The sequence below is a fragment of the Crotalus tigris genome, unplaced genomic scaffold, assembly GCF_016545835.1.
Source record: "Crotalus tigris isolate CLP2741 ecotype Arizona unplaced genomic scaffold, ASM1654583v1 scf7180000017890.1996003, whole genome shotgun sequence".
Classification (NCBI taxonomy): Eukaryota; Metazoa; Chordata; class Lepidosauria; order Squamata; family Viperidae; genus Crotalus; species Crotalus tigris.
This window is the reverse complement of record NW_024096707.1, coordinates 1,142,829-1,160,249: the sequence shown is the minus strand read 5'-3', so window position 1 is coordinate 1,160,249 and position 17,421 is coordinate 1,142,829. Positions and strand designations below refer to the sequence as shown.

Genomic DNA, 17,421 nt, shown 5'->3' with positions numbered 1-17,421 from the left:
ATGGCATTAGAAGTTTATGTTTTGCAATGTATCAGTTTTCCCAGTTTTAATTAAAATTAAAATGAGAGTTAAGTAAGGTGCCTTCTGGGCCGCTACTTCCAATGGTAACTATCTGGAAATTTTATTCTTTTCCCACGCCCAAATTTCTCTCCCAAAGTAGCTTGCCCAAGACAACTGTGTTCTTGTTCCAGACTGTCTTTAGACCTGTCCTCTTAGGGACATACTGCAATAATATGTTGATGGACTCTAAATATTTTGTATTATTATCTATTTGGTTATAGTCCATTTAATTTCCTCTAAGTCTTGTATGTTTATTTATTTATTTACAGTAAAGTCTTGTGCTCTCACTTTTATTAAGTAAAATTCTTTAATCCAAATATTGTTCCATATTTTTCAAGCAACTGCCAGACAAATATAGCTTATATGTTTAAGAAAAGTTCTAATTCTTACAGGCATTTTCTTAAATATGCCAAACTTAATCAACAGGAGTTTCTCTACTTCAGGGCTTTTCAACCTTTTCACCCATTGTACCACTTTTAGGATATGGCAAAATCCAAGTACTACCAGTCACCTAGCAAGGTATCAAAAACTTGATGACCCCCCCCCCCAAAAAAAAGAAAGAAAAAGAAAAAAGAGATAAAGTACAGATAGTCCTCGACTTACAATAGTTTGCTTAGTGACTGTTTGAAGTTACAATGGCACTGAAAAAAGTGCCCCCCAAGCCACAGACGAGCAAGATACCTGCCTGCCCGCCCACACTCTTCCTCCTGTCCGAGGTTTGCATTGTTGTGAACATTTCTGTTGAGGATTGGCAGTGGGGATGGGGTGGGGGGTGTTTGGTTTTTATTTCCCCCGTCTGCTGGATGGTTGCAGCAGGTTTTGGTCACTTCACATGACCCTGGGACACTGTGACTGTCATAAATATGAATCAGTTGGCAAGCATCTGAATGTAAATCACAAGACCCTGGAGATGCTGCAACATTCCAGCTGATCGGCGTTTCTTCTGGGCTCAGCAGAAGCTCCAGAATCAGCGCTGAGCTCCAGCTGGAGCTTGGCGTTGATTCTGGCGCTTCCGCTGAGCCCTGACAGCCCTGCAGCTCCAGCATTCTCTCGCTCAGGCTTGTGCAGTGTTGCCACCAGTTCAGCTCATTCCCCTCCCCCGCTACCACTTTTCTAGGATGGTCATTTATCACCTTCCAGGTGCCAATGTACCACAGGTGGTACCCATACCACTAGTTGAAAAGCCCTGCTCTACTTCACATTCCAAATTGTTATGTAGTCATTACTGCCTAATTTCCATTTATTTTAAGGATTGCTTTTGCATAAAGGTTTCAACAACTTCTAGACTCTAGATCAGGCATGTCAAATTGCCGGCCCACGGGCCAGATACCTATCACCAAAACCACACCCACCTCATTGTTGGCAATGGGGAAAAATCGTGATACATCACATGATATCACATGTTTGACATGCCTGTTCTTGTTGTTAGCTGCGAAGTTGTATCCGACCCATTGTGACCCCATGGACAACGTTCCTCCAGGCCTTCCTGTCCTCTACCATCTTCTGGAGTCCATTTAAGCTCACACCTACTCCTTCAGTGACTCCATCCATCTACCTCATTCTCTGTCATCCCCTTCTTCTATTGCCCTCAATCTTTCCCAGCATTAGGCCCTTCTCCAGTGAGTCAGGCCTTCTAAAGAACAATCTCCTCTAGGACTGAGATGATCACAAATTTAGGGATACCTGACTTAGCAAAGTTGAACAGTTCAGGAATATCCAAGCTATAAGTTTCGACATAATTTATAAGTAAGTCTATGCATGACTCATTTAAAACCTTTTATGCTTGCATTCTTTTCAACTTTTCTTATAGTTTTGACTTCTTTCTGAACTTCTTGTCCAGAATTTTAAAATGCAATTTTATATGATCTAACTTGTAAGACAGTCTTACTGAATTTAAGAGTATTAATATCTCAGGAAACACATATGATCAATCTGTTAATTTCTAACAGCAGGATCTGAAGCCACTGCATCTCTATCTATCCAAATGTGGGCAGCTGCACAAACTCAAGATAAACTATATGCAGCCTAATTTTTAATTCCCAAACTTATTATTAACCCAGGGTCTCAAGGAACAAATAAAGAGTTTTCAAATTGATATTAAGCACATTTTACTAAAAAGGCTATTACATATATGAATTAAATAGAGCATGCTTTTTTATTTAAACACCACGTTAATGAGACAAACATGTTACAATTTAATCTTGAAACATTTGATGCCAAGGATTCTGTGCTACAATCAAGTATGATGCATGTATTAATATGTTACTAACTTTTCTTTAGTATTTTTTTGCCATTTATGTGATTTATCCAGTTTTTTAAGATTGTGCACTTCCTATATGCTAAAGAAAATTTCATATTCTGTACTTCAGTAAACATGATTAAAGTTGCTACATTAAAAGATTAAAAGATGAATATTTTAGTAAGTGAACATTATATGTGATTTCTAAGTCCTGTTTCTGTTTTTATTGCTGCTTGCTCAAACCTGAATTTAATTAGTACCAATCTCGTGGCTTTTTAAAACTTGGTGAAATGACCAGATTAATTTAACTGTTTCTCTATACCAGTTGAATGAATTCAACAAGCCAATTTTATTGGGGAAAACAGCAATATATTTCCAGGGGGCTCTTCAGTTAAATAGCATCAACCAGTAACCAGGTTTTTTATCTTATTTCTTGTAATTTTTCCTGTAAATGGAACCATGCACCTTCTTTATCACTTATCCAAACAGTTCAAAAGCCTACCTTTCTTCCCATAACTTAGCTGGTAGTTACAGAACTGACAGCAGCAAATTCCAGACTGGTAAACCTCAAAACCATCCATGTAGCCTGACCGCTAATTAGAATACAAAGACGCCACCTAGTGTCCAATGAGCGGAACCTCCGCGCCGTTTCAGCTCGCATTCTCGCAGCTGCTGCGGTATTACGGCCCAGCCCAACGAACTAGAGGCATAACAAAATGGCGGCTGCCCGCCGAATCACGTGACCCCCTTTGTGCCTTTAGTGAGGCTGAGGGGAGCCCGGCAGGCGGCCTTGACACTCCAATCGATATATACAGATATCTTAGGAAGGCATACACAGGGAAGGCAGACGGGTCTATTAGGGTTCAACATCACCCTCTTCCCATAGGGGGAGGGAAGGGGGAGGAAGCGGGGAGAAAATGGCGGCCATTTTGTGCTTGCGCAGAGGCGATGGTGGGGGCCTGGGTACAGGGCGATGGCGGGGCCCGGCCGGAGTAGGGACGGGAAGGGGTCTCTCACGTACCGACTCCTCTTCCTTCTCCATGCCCGTGGGCATCTGCGGCACGGCCCGGTTGATCGAGGCATACTCGGCCAGGTCGGGCAAGTCCTCGCAGCGGAAGACGGGAAGCGGCTTAGACGCGTCCAGCGCCCGGGCCCGAAACGACAGTTTGCTCATGTTAGTCGTCGGCGGCTGCAACTGCTATGGCGGCTGCTGCTGCTCCGGCAAAGGGGGGGGAGGCAGCGAGAGCGCTCCGAGCTGAGAGCCGGACCCCGCCGAGAGCTCTCATGGAGGGACCGGGGCTCCCGCGGCGGGGCGGGGCTCGCTCCGAGGCGGGTCCCAGCGGCGCCGGGTGGCGCGGCCAGGCTAGGGCGCCGGTTTCTCTCCTCGCCGCTCCCGGTCTGCTCAGTACGCCACGGCCAACATGGCGGACATTAAACCTCGACTGGCCGCCTCTTTCAGCCAACCCCAGCGCCACAGCCATTCCCACACTGCATCGCGCAAAGGCGCGGGCACGGCGCTGATGAAGAGCGCGCGGCGCAGGCACGAATAACGGGCACGAAAGAGCGGCGCTTTTGACACTCTCGCCGGGCCGAAGGCACTCTAGTCTTTCTCGAAGCACTGTAATTGCTCGGGCGCCGCGGAGGCAACGACACCCCCCCCCCGCCTTCACACGTTGGGAAACGAGTGAAGGAGAGACGAGTCCATCACTGCCGCCTGGAGGAAGATATGGGAGAAAATACACGCCTCAGCCGTAGAGAAACCGGAAGCATCTTCTCAGGCCCGAGCCTCTTGCTAGAGAGACAGTTGACGTGCCTGGCCCAGCTCGGTTTAAACGTACTGCAGCAGGGTGGCCACTCAATATTCTCTCTAAATCCTATTTTCATTTCTTTCCTTGCCACTTTGTTCTCTCCTCTGTAAGACAGGGCTCTGTGACATCAAAAATTCTATAGAATTAATCGAGAGGAGTGCAAATCTGTTATACACACAGGTATTTAAAACCGCATATCGGATATTTTAATTTAACAGTTTCCAGCAGAAAAAAGTGACCGTCAGCTTATTCAAATAAGACACATTGTGAAAGAAATGATTACAATTATCAGTATTATATCAGTACTGAGGTGCTGGGGCTAAAGAATTTCTTGACTCCTTATCACCTTCCTTTAGGTTTATCCTATCAGCACTTACCACAAGAGGCAGAACTTCCTTTGGAACAAATGCATATAAACCACAAACAAGCTTGTCAGATGCAACTTGTGCTACAGCCTATTTCAGCATTAAAGACCATATACCACACCATAGCATTTGCAATTTGAGTTCTTTATTTACAATCCCTTTCAATCAATAGACTTTACAAAACCATAATTTGGGATTAAAACAAAAATTTAATACTAAAACCATAAAATTATAATCATTTAAAATGTATGCATATTTGAAATACAGTGAAAATTATTTGTTTGTGAGGATAGCCTGGCCCTAGGCCTGTTTAGAATAGCCAGCTTATCACTGACTCTGAAAAATAGGTGATGATATCTAAGGGGATACTATTCCAGAGGTGGGGATGGAGGTGACTGAAAAGATTTCTCTTGCCTCTAAAGTGGCAATCTCTAAGGGAATACAGAAAGAGCTGTATGGCTATATCTTATTGGACAGCAGGTCTCATCAAGAGAAGGCAATCCTACAGATATCAGGTCCTAAATCATAAAGGATTTTAAAGGTAACAGCCAGCACCTTGAATTGCACATGGATGCCTCAAGGTGTATTCATTCATTACAACTGGTTCAGAGCTGTTGCGGTTTAACTTCCAAATGCTTTTCAAAAGCTGTCCCATATAGAATACATTGCAATAGTTCAACCAAGAGATGTCTTGGATGTAATAGTGATTATAGCCTCTGAGTGAGGATTCCTGAAAATGGTTGTAACTGGTGCACAGTATGAGGCTGTGCAGACTTCTGTTGACCACAGCTTCCACCTCAAGTATGAGTTGTCAAACCAAGTAAACCAGATGTTTAAGCAACTGTTATTCTATTTATATACAGCTAAAACTCTTTGTCATTTGTAACTTCAACTGGGCAAAGCAATGCATTATAAAGGAACAATTTTTGAATCTCTCAAGTGGACTAACTTAAAAAATGCTTCAAAAATCTAGGACCCATTATCCCCAAGGGACTGAAATTTTAAGAATAGGACCTTAATACCAGTTGTATTAGCAAAGTTATAACTGCTGTAGCACCACATCACCCTGCAGAGCTGCTACAGCCAGGTGATCATGATTTCCAATACTCCCTACCAGCTTCCCAATACTCCCTAACCAGCTTCCCATAAGCAACGTTAAGGGGGAGCAAGCAGGAAATAGGAATTCACTTTTCATGTTCATGCCGCTTAACAATTTAAGGAGAAAATATCTCTGAAATGATCCAATAGGTCATGGGTTACCTAGTTTGGAGGAAAAAAGGAATCATCAATGTAATCACCAAGCCTTCAAATCCAGAGCCACTCCATATTGCTGAGATTGAGTCTTACTCTAGAACAGACCAAGACCAGAACTCATAGCTGGATTATACATTTCAAATTCCTTGTGGGGGCTTATATGAATACTTCTCATTTAATAAAAATCCAATGAATATGAAGATTACACAATGCATATAAAGAGTTCAAGATAATCTGCAATATATATGTTGTATGTATTTTATATTAGATTTTTCCATTTATAGAGTACCCCGGTTAAACAAAAATAGAAGATCAAGCAAAACAAATATGGCTGATTGTAAAAATCAGAATTCAGAAAGACTTAAGTGACAAGATGGTGGCAAAATATTGTGAATGTATTACAGTCTCATTTAATTGTTGTAACTATACATTTCTATAGAATCCATATTCCCTCCTCCCATTCATAAATTTTTTTCCTGCATATTTGCAACTTGCATTTCTTCTGAACTTAATTTAATAAATTTACTGTGTTCAGGATTTTTTTTGCTTCAGACAAAAATGATTACTGCTTTTGAAAAAAATTACAATATTTGCAGATTAATTAACAGACTATTCAAATTTTTAAGCTATCTTTTATTAACTAAACTAAAAATGGCTAGGATTAGGACAAAATACTCAACCAAAACCTAACAAGCCAAAATAGATGATATAAATCAGGAAAGTCTATCAAATATTGTCATGGCACATACTGGAATGAGGTATAAACATTTTTTAAGATATTGGGAAGAAAGTTTGCCTGTCTGAAGACATAATCCTATAAACCTTTTACAAACTTTTGCTACCTTGACTCATTCCTTCCTGTGTTACAAATTTATATTACAGCTGTAGTAGCACATGAATTTTAACTGAAGAAAAATGACCCTAATGTCACATAATCAAATTCCATAGTCATGTATACTTAAAGCTCATTTACATACATTCCTCAATTATTTATAGTTTAGGCAAAGTATTAAATTATGGCAATAACATATTAACCCTAAATAACAATTTTGAAGAATTGTTCAGAAGCATTGGTGGGTATGCCCTCCTGATTGAATCCACTTAGATCACAGGTGTCAAACTCACTGCATCACATGACGTGTCACGATGTATCATGACTTTTTTTTGCCAGAGCTGGGATGGGTGCAGCCTCCGTATGATGCAACCGGCCCATTGGCCGGCAGTTTGACACCCCTGACTTAGAGGCACAATTAGCTAAAATAACAAGAATAAAAATAATATGTCTGAGCTGAGAACATACGTATCAGTAGTAAACTATGATATCAAAATGACAGGTATTGTGATGTCATCATGCAAATCACAGATTGTCGATTATATGATTAGGCCCTTGTCATTTAGTTTCCTCATATTCCCCAGAGTTGCCCTTCCTTACAAAAGGAAATAAGGTTTGTCCCTACTCAGGAATACTATTTGTAAGCACAGCCAGTATCTCTGAATGCAAAACGCTGAGATGAACTGAATACAGGACAAATATTAATTTCATTTCTATCAAAGTTTCATTTGATACTTCTGTTGGCTGTTATTGATTATAATGCTTGATTAGATGAGTCTCTGTTTTGGAACTGATATTTTTAGTCAAGACTAGATAAGACCACTGCCTGTAATTGAAAAAAAGGAAGGAAAATGTGCTTTAAGTTCAGGGAGAAAAGATGCTCTTATTAGGATTTGTCCTTTTGTTCCATCTTTTTTAGCACTGAACTAAGCCTCATCTTCCATAGTAGTTTTTCTGTGTTTATCAGAATTACATTATACAATTAAATCAGTTCTAGTTAGTACAAAGCACGAGCAATATGAGTGGTATAGATGGTGCAAGAAGCTGATAATTTTCCTTCTATTTTTCATTTTAAATCTTAACTGAATTGATATGATAATGTAGATGCAATGACTGATTCAGTCTTTTGAGAAGCTGATTATAGTCACAATTAAGATGTTTTTAGAGAAAAATTTCCTTATTTTTAAAATGGCAGATACATCCAGAAATATTGTAACATTCATTATTGCTGTAGCTCTCTCCTTTCCCTTAGATGTCTTAATTTTTGAACTAACTTATGTATAAAGGTCTTTAATCAATATAAAATATATCAGGCTTCCTTATATATTTATGTATTTATATATAATGGTCTTTAATCAGTCTAAAATATATAAGGATTCCTTTCCTAGGTAATTGGAGCTGAAAAGTACAATAATCTGTGCAGACATACTAAAATGATACTGTCCAACTAGAATGATCTATCTAGTCACCATTTTAAAGATCTGTTGCTTTTTCAACACTTCTTGTTTTGGGGTATTAGGAAATTATCTAATCATTTTAAGAATCCTTATTGTTATCAATGTTATTCAATTTCTAAATACATTTTGAGAGAGTAAGATTATTTAGAACAGACTTAGATATTTTACGGCCCCAGGGCACATCTTCTCTTTGCCTATCTCTGGACTGCACGAGGTCAAGTAGAAATTAAAAATTATATATAAATAAATATTCGTCATGCATGCAATACAACTGAATTGCAATTTTTTTCAATTTACATATGTGCATGCATATGCAACTTTATAGCCCTATTGATTTGTACCTCTACAACAGTCCCAGTTTCTCATCTGACCCTTTGGGAAAATTAATTGCCTGTCCAATTTAGAAGATGGTGACCAACTAGAATAGTAGTAATGAGCATACAATGCAACATAAAAATAAAAAAGTACAGTCCTGGAAAAAGTACATGTCAAAGACCAGCAGATCTTAAAGTGTAATTTGGGAACCTGTGGAGATCCCTGAGATCCTTTCAGGGGATTTGCAAACTTAAATAAATATTTTAAAATTTCTCAGTTTTAATTTTTAATATTATACAGTAAATATTGAAAGATATAACCCACATTAACCAAAGATATTTGGAATCAATCACTTTTAAGAAGCCACTGGCATAGACATTACAATATTTGAACAATAAAAAAAAAAGTTCAGGCATGCTTAGCACATTATTTTTTTTTTCTCCACAGCAATATAAAACAGGAGGCTAACAGTGAGATTCTGAGAGATACACATTTGCACATTCTACTGCTGAAAATGGAATTTTATGTTTTTGGAACAAAGAATGATCCAACTAGTACAGCATCTCAAAGTACTGATTACTTAGATTAAACGTACCAGAGTTATCACTCAAATTCACTTATTTAGATAAGGAAACAAGCAACATAGGCTCTTTCAAGTATCTTTACTATATCTGCAGCCATTTTGAACTCCACAATGTAATCAAACAGAATTTTATTATAATCATAGACGAATCCCATATTATTAAAATGTTATGAAATAAAATGCTCTTCAGGATTGAACAATAAAATGTGAATTCATTGGGAATATGTACATAACCTTTTTAACCTTTCTACTCAACTCTGTACATGAAGGGTCAGGAGGCAATACTATATAGCAAGAGGTCTCCAGCCTTTCTTGGTTGGCAGACTGGAGGGAAAGGAAGGGGGAACCATTTATGCACACGCATGAGTAGGCATGACACAAACGGGGCAGTGCTAGCATTGCGTGACACTAGCACTGCCATTTTTGCTATGTGGGCACTAGCACCATCCCGTTTTCGCCATGCAGCACCCTGTTTTTGCCATGTGATACCTCATTTTTGCCACACGGCATCCTATTTGTGTAGTGGCAGCGGTGGGGGTGAGTACACGTGCACACACTGGCCAGCCTGTTCCACAGCCTGGTAGCCAGCAGACCTCGGCTCAGTAGTGGGTTGTGGCCCACAGGTTGGGGACCCCTGCTATACAAGTTTCCTTTTGGACAGCATGGAAAGCCTGAAGCCTCCGTTTCACAAATACTTATCTTGAAGTAAATTCTAGTAATTTCAATGCAACTATCTTCTGAGAAGATATAAAATTATACTGATAGGTGCTTTTGATAGGTGCTATAGTTATAAGTTCAATACACAAAGAACTACAATTTATCGCTCTTCATTATGTGTCATTGGATTAAATCACCCAAAATATTATACAAAATGAGGAGACAAGCCCATGGCAGAAGTGCCATTTTAACTCTCTGCTTGTAATGCTTGAGGAATTATAGCTAGATCAGTGGTTCTCAACCTTTTTAATGCCGCGACCCCCAACTGGTCAAGTCGAGGACTACCCAACCGGTTGTAAGTCGAGAACTTTCCCTGCCCGGGAGCGCCGCACATGCGTGGTGCCACCCCCTCTCTATTCAAGAGAGTCTATTCTATTGGCTTTCAAAAGCCAATAGAATAAAAGGGAGTAGCACAGCCAAGGAAAAGGGGAAAAAATGGCAGACTGCATTGTTTGGCGACCCCCGTGAAATGGTTGTTCGACCCCAAATGGGGTCCCGACCCACAGGTTGAGAACCGCTAAACTAGATGGATCCATCTGTAGGTCTTTTTTTTTGTTCTGCTTTAAACTGAAATATCTATAACTAGTCATTTTGAAATGACAACTGAAGATAACCTACTTGTAATTAATTTCTTATGTTATGTCTCACAGCAAATACAAAATGGCACCTTTTCAGCATCAGTTGTTCATTTTACCACTACAGATTTTAACAGTCTTTGAAGAATTATTCCATGAATTAAGACTTCTGTCAATTCAGTTCAGAAAATAAATATTGACCATTATTCAGAAAAAAAGGATCTTCAAGGACAATAGCAAATATAACTATAGAATTTCATCATACTAAAAATTCAAAAACTGTAATCTGTCTAGATCCTGCTGTAAAAATATTAATGCAGTAAAATGAATTTTTTAAATATATTTAAAAAATTTCAGATATGTGCAGATTCATTTGTATTCAGAAGGAAAGCTAAACTTTGATTCCAAAATGCTATATAATGTGGACCATGGCAACCAAGTGTTTAAATTAAATTCTGCCCAAGCAGAACTTTCACTTCCTGGATTTTTTTCTGCCATCTATAGCACTGGTTCTCAACCTTTTCTTCACCACAGACTCTCCTTTAAATACCTTTTGTGGTCAGGGACCATGGCCACAGACCCCTCAAGACTTAACTCAAGATTTAAATCTTCAAGTCTTTGTGGGTTTCCTATGATGACATCATGACCTCCCAGTCTGTGCATCACAAACTGAGAACCACTGCCTTAAACACAACTTTTTAAAGACCACTTTTCTCATTTTTTATGTTAGCTAGTTTTTAATGCTTTTTAAGTTTCTAGTCCTTTTCAACGATGTTTTGCCTTCCAGTAGTAATCTTCACTATTTGGTTTTGCAAATTGGTTTCTTTTACGCCATTTTACCCATACTTTTTCTTGAAAAAACACCCATAATTATACATTAGAGCTGTCTGTGTTGTTCCTTTTCTGATCTGTTCCTTCACCATCCTATCAATCTTATCCCATGCTATGCATCCATAATCAGTTTAACAATTTCACCTCTTCATTCTTGTCATCACAAATGTAGCCGCCATGTCAGTTATAATGTCTACATCATATAATTCAGCCTAACAATGTAAAATAATGCAGGAGAGTAACTCAAAGATTTATTTACAAAGTAATAAACTGGACAAATTATTTTTTCAGTTGCATTTGCTAATTAATTTAGCTTTTCTAATATTACATCTGAAAAAAAGAATTTTAGTGTTATATTAGTCAAGAATCTATTAATTGTAGTTTAATGAAATAGCTTAAAAAGCTTAATTTAATTGATTTATGTATGAATTCATATGTATGAACATATTCCACGTTAAGCTGTTTTACCTTACTGGTCAGTACTTGTCTAGAGTCACTAAAAATTCCAACTGTTTTGCAGTCCTGACAGCTAAGAATTTTTAAAGGATTTAACTGTTAGTAAACTCTTAAAAAAAAAAACCTTGTGACTTAAAAACATAATCTACAAGTAAATTATGTATCTTTCTCATATATTTCTCTGGGCTCTCTAAAGATTTAAAGGGTATATGGTACAGGTTTAATAAAGAGAAAAATACTACCTTTTGCAGTTTGATATCATATCTGAATGCAATCTTTTCTGTCAGGATGCATTCAAGATGGTAAGTAAACAGAAGTCTCTACCTTAACCTGGAGAACAATTAATTTTCAAAAACTAAACATTTAAACGCCTTTTCTTCTAGCAATTGCTATAGAGGATGCAACTATATATTAAGATAGCTGCTCACTGTATGGTGCAATCATATGCTGCACTGCCACATTTTATTGAGATGGAAGCTGCATGAGTTGCATTCCTAGATCTGTAAGAGAACATCCATGATTGGTCTTTTCAAAGAGCTATTGTTATTATATAGTGAGGCCATAATCAATGAAAGCATATACTGCCTAATAGAAATAATTGTTATTCATATACTTATAGATTTAATAAGCTAAATAGGTAACTAAACTATATAAATCCTTATGTTACAATTTAGTTTCATGTTTTAACTAAGAACGTGATTTAACTAATATTAACTCTTGAAACAATCAAATACATTCTACAATGTGCCATTTAATCTGTAAATAAATATTGCTTCAGTTTCAAGAAGGAACTATTTTGGAAGGGCATATTTAATGTCAGCTAGTATTTTTCTACATAGATAATATCTTCTGTTTAAAAGTGTCTTCTATTAAACTTATATCAATTATTCAAAGAACTTCACATTTGCTACACTAAGAAATTAAAAAGAAAAACAATTCCTTCTCTGTTCTTTAATAGATACATTAACCTGTTGCATTTTCCCAGATATTGTGATCATTTCAAACTATATATATATATGAATTGTATAGTATGAATTGTACATGTATAAATATATCTTCCCAGTTTTTTTGCATCTTTTTCTTTATACTGTGTAAGTTTACAAATGTGTGCATGAAACAGGTATTTGATTCTTAATATATGTATCTAAGTACGTATATATGGTTCAAATGTATTGTACTCAAAATAGATGAATAATGACTTAATTTTTAAATTTATATATGTTTTTTCAGCTTTATTTCTATTCTTAATTAAAACATACACTATCTATAGAACATTTTAAAAATACACACAATTTCTTTTAAAAAAGCCAATCCCAAACTATTATTTGGTATTTTTTTACTTTTTTAAACAAAAAAGAAAGGGTTTAAAACTCTGCCAAATATTATCAAAAATACTTATCTGTTAATTAATTTATAGCACAATAAAAAGTCACTTTCTACAGAGAATATAAAATTGGTTTTAACTACTAGAGTTTTTTTTTAAGAAAAGATAAAACTAAAAAAATTACTAAATAATGAATTAGTTATCCACATACCTCAGATTTCTTTTAAAGCAAGTAACAAAAATCCAAACCTTGCCTCTAGTCTCACAGAACAACAAAGGACTGTGACGACATGTCTGTTATGCTGTACACTGGACTTCAAGTATATTGATTATTGCATATATTGTACATGATCCAAACTATAATGCATGTATTAATATTTAAAGCTGTGTTTGTTAGAAGAAAAAAAGAAATTATGATACAATAGATCCAATCTTGCCCCACCTTTCTCTGCCCCCCTCTTTTCTTGGTGAAACGAACATAAATTGTTTAGGAGCACCACAGCGCCACCAACACAGATCAATACAAAACAAAAAAGATTTCCCACTGTGTACAAATGAAAAAAACCTTAAAAAATGCCCCAAATATCTCATAAATGAATCTTCTCAAAAGAACACGACACCTCAATACAGTACCATCATTCATATTGTTTATATAAAGGTTTTAAAGCAAGTAACCAAAAAAAGAGCTGATTGGTGAATAAAAAGGCCAATGTTTAGTAACAGGCATAACTTAACGTACATCCTGCTATATCAATCTCCTCCTTCGTTACATCAAGGGCAGTTTTCAACAAGCCAATCTAAGGAGTCTTTTCCCAATTAATCTCAAGCTCAAATAAACTGAAACATATTTCTTTATCAATGTACTTAGTTCCTCTTTTGCAAAAATATGTGTTCTGCTCCGGACATAATTATCATCGCTGTAGACTCTAACTCCACCTTGAAAAGATCTATGTTGTTGGCAGTTCCAGTACAGGGGGCTATAAAGACAGTAAGACAATTGTTCTTAATGGTCAAAAATAACGAACCAACGTTTTTCATAATAATTTAAACCTCTCATATCTAAAAGAAAAAACAAATGTACATTTGATTCATACATGTAAGAATTATTTCGACGGTTTTTGTGCGTTTGTGTATATTTGTGCGTGTGTGTGAGAAGGATTAGAAAACTTACCTCGAAAGGAAGCAGCCAGCTGCTTTTTCACGACTGTAACGAAACAGTCTGTGTTTAGTTTCTCGCTTGCAATCAACTAGCGAAAGAATCATCCAACATCTTTAAAAATCTTTGCAAATGAAAATAGAATCTCCTTCCCATGGTCGACAGTCGCTTCCGAAGGTTTTTTCTCCATATCTGGCGAGGTGGGGGGGATTCGAGTAAACCTGAGAAATATCCAAAGATTAAAAGCAAAGGCAGCAGGAGCCAGAAGACTCTGGGGTTAACAACTTTGTAATGGCAAACAGGCGTGTTCTGATTGGTTAGGAGGGCAGTGTCCCTACACAGTCTGCACTATCCCCCGCCCCCCTCTTCTGCAGCCTGGAAAAAATGCAGAAATGCAGTGTGCCATTTTATACAGTCTTTTAAAACACACCCCAACGCAACCAACCACCAAATGTCCAGGCTTTGTATTTGGGAATTCTACCGAACAAGAGCTCAAAACCTTTTCTAAATCACATTCAGATTATCAACTATCCTTGATTTGGGGTGTTGAGGGGGGAAGGAGGGATAGAAAAGCGCGCGCGCGCGCGCACGGACACACGCACACACAGTTTCCTTATAGAGATTTGGGTGGGTTTTTTCTTCCCACCTTAAAAGATTTATTTACCACTATGTTCAACTAATTAATCTTGTTTCCTTTCCCACCCCGTTGCCTAAGCGCCTGATGGAATCTAAAGTGATCCCACAAATACTTTGCAGAAAGATACGCCTCCTAAAAAATCTGGTGGGTTTGAAACAAAATCTTAAGAGTTGATATTGAGAGGTTACCCAAGGAACAAGAATGAGTTTTTTTTTTCATTTTTTGCTCGCCAAACATTGTATTGTACCGTCTAAGGACATTCATTTCAACAGAAACATCCTTTGTAATAGGCACCGTTCTTCCACAAAGACTATTTTAAAAACCCCTCCTTATACTGACTGACAGAATTCGACCATGCTGCCCACAAACAAAATGGCTGTGGCACCGAGTTCTTTTGGATCCTCCCACTGTGCCCCTCTCCCCCCACCCCCACACATGTACACGCACATATCCTTCTCATGGCCTCCGCGAAAGGGCAGAAATCCCAAAGAAATCAGGACCCGAAGTACAATGGGCGTTCGAACTTCCCTTGTCATCGGAAGGGCAAGGGATTCCCACAAAGCCTTGCCCTATCTGCAAAGAGCCCTTCTTCAAAAACAGCCATCAATCATTAAGACTCTATAGGCTATGTAATTTGAACTTCCTGCTTTACATATGTATAAGGTCTTTCATCTACGTTGGCAGGCTTGCGTCTCGATTTGTGAGCTCAGTCAGGTACTTGGTCCCTGTAAGAGCTGATAAAAAACAAACGAAATGCTTGGTCTAACAAAGGAAGAACCAAATGGCAAATCGGACAAATTCCTTCTCCTTTCACTTTTTCAAAGAAATATTTACTATATCAGGCAGTTGATTTAGTACCCCGGAGATGGGGATACCTGATAATTGACTTTTTAAAATGTTATTGTACACATTCAATTTGCAGTTTGACATTTAAAAAGAGGCAATCCTAAATGTTAGAATTGCTATGTAATTACAGATATCTTTATTCAGTTTCCCACACTAGAATTTAAGTAACTTTGAGTTAAGCCTGACAAATGTCCATCATCTTGACCTTCCCTATTCTCATACTTTTCTTGCCCTGGGCTTAAGTGGGCTGCTTGCCATTTGTTGACAGGTTCTCATCACTAAGCCACTGAAACAGCCTGAACCTGGATTCAATGTGGCAAGGAGGAGGAGCTTAAAGGAAGATGATAAAGTGCAGGAAAATCACTTTGTACAGGCTCTCTATGTCCCTGGCCATTTTTCTTTTGGATGCCACAGAGAGTAGAACTTCCTGACGTTTTATTTGATCAAGTGATACTCCATAGAATAACAGGTCTCTCTTTCTTTCAGCCTAGCATTGCTAGAGGGATAGATGCCAGTAAACTGATTTGTCTGATACAGATTGATCTAAAATTTGTTATCTTTTGAAGTAAGTACTTCTGACTTTGGTCATCAATCAAGCAGGCAGCCTTAACAGTGGTCTATACTTCTCATTTTTATTCCAGATTGGATTATCAATTTTTAAATCTTAATTTAAAATGGTAGTTCCCCTAAAATCCTTTCATATATTCCCATATATTTAATTCACTACTATATAACTATGTTAATCGAAGAGTTCAATTCTTTACATATAATTTTATAATAGATCTGTTTTGGAAAACAGGAGGATTGACAACATAATACCATTGAGACCTCTGGGATTACAGCTTTCACAACCTAAATCAATAGAAATCCACACAATGCTTACTCAAGGTTTTAATGTATCCCATTTCTCATGGAACTTTCTAACATTCATTCTTATTCTACTTCTTAATTATCCAGAGAAGTGTATTTCAAATTTGACAACTTCAACTCCTAGAATTCCCTAGCAAGTATGCTCCTTTGAAATAGATCAATTAAACATTCACCAAGTGTTATTATTTGAATATAAATTAAATATAAGAGAATTCTTAGAGTTTTGTGAATAGGTAACATCCTAATGAATACAAATAAAATAAATATAGGATTTCCTGCAATATGGTACCATAAGAGGAGGTTCTTATTACTGCTGAATTTCTACGGAGCATCTCCCACCTTCCCAAATAGTCCTTACCATCTGCTTCATGGATTCTGTATTCAATGTCAATATTTTCTCTGTGCCAGGGATGCACATTTTTATTTAGGTTGGTTTACAAATTAATTGGTTGACTTGATTTATAAATGTCATCCTAGATCAGGGGTAGGCAACCCAAAACATTCAAAGAGCCACTTGGACCCATTTCCACAGAAAACAAAACACTGGGAGCCGCAAAACCCTTTGGATATCTAAAATGAAGATAACACTGTATATATCCCTTTTTACCTTTATATTATATATATATATATATATATATATATATATATATATATGTATATATATATATATAAAGGATATATGCAATGTTAACTTCATTTTAGATGTCAAAAGGGTCTCTCTCTCTCTCTCTCTCTCTCTCTCTCTCTCCCTCCCTCCCTCCCTCTTCCTCTTTCTGCCCTTGGTCTGACAGTCCTCTTCCCCCACTCAGTGTGTGTGTGTGTGTGTGTGTGTGTGTGTGAGAGAGAGAGAGAGAGAGAGGGGGGGGGCACTTGCGCTTCCCCCTCTCTTTCTCTTTCTCTCTTTCCTCTCTCTCTTTCCTCTCCCTCTCTCTCTTTTCTCTCTCTCCCTCTCTCTTTCCTCTCTCTCCTTTCTCTCTTTCCTCTCCCTCTTTTTCTCTTTCCTCTCCCTCTTTCTTTCCTCTCTCTTTCTTTCCTCTCCCTCTCCTCTCCCTTTCTCTTTCCTCTCCCTCTCTCTCTTTCCCTCTCCCTCTTTTCT

The 17,421-nt window shown here is 37.7% G+C and overlaps 1 protein-coding gene across 3 annotated transcripts in view; it reads right to left on the bottom strand.

Moving 5' to 3' along the window:
- The window catches only part of EPC1 (enhancer of polycomb homolog 1), an 81,601-nt gene extending 66,661 nt beyond the window's left edge, over positions 1-14,940 (bottom strand). The window contains exon 1 of one of the 3 annotated variants that reach the window (XM_039344086.1): positions 13,988-14,940. Coding sequence is in view for 2 of the 3 variants with exons in the window: in XM_039344084.1 (XP_039200018.1) it covers positions 3,321-3,473 (153 nt within the window). In the remaining variant the exon portion in view is untranslated. Of the gene's footprint in view, positions 1-3,320; positions 4,542-13,987 lie in introns of those variants that run through there. The other 2 variants (XM_039344084.1, XM_039344085.1) reach the window with 2 other exon arrangements.
- Positions 14,941-17,421: the final 2,481 nt, after the last annotated feature.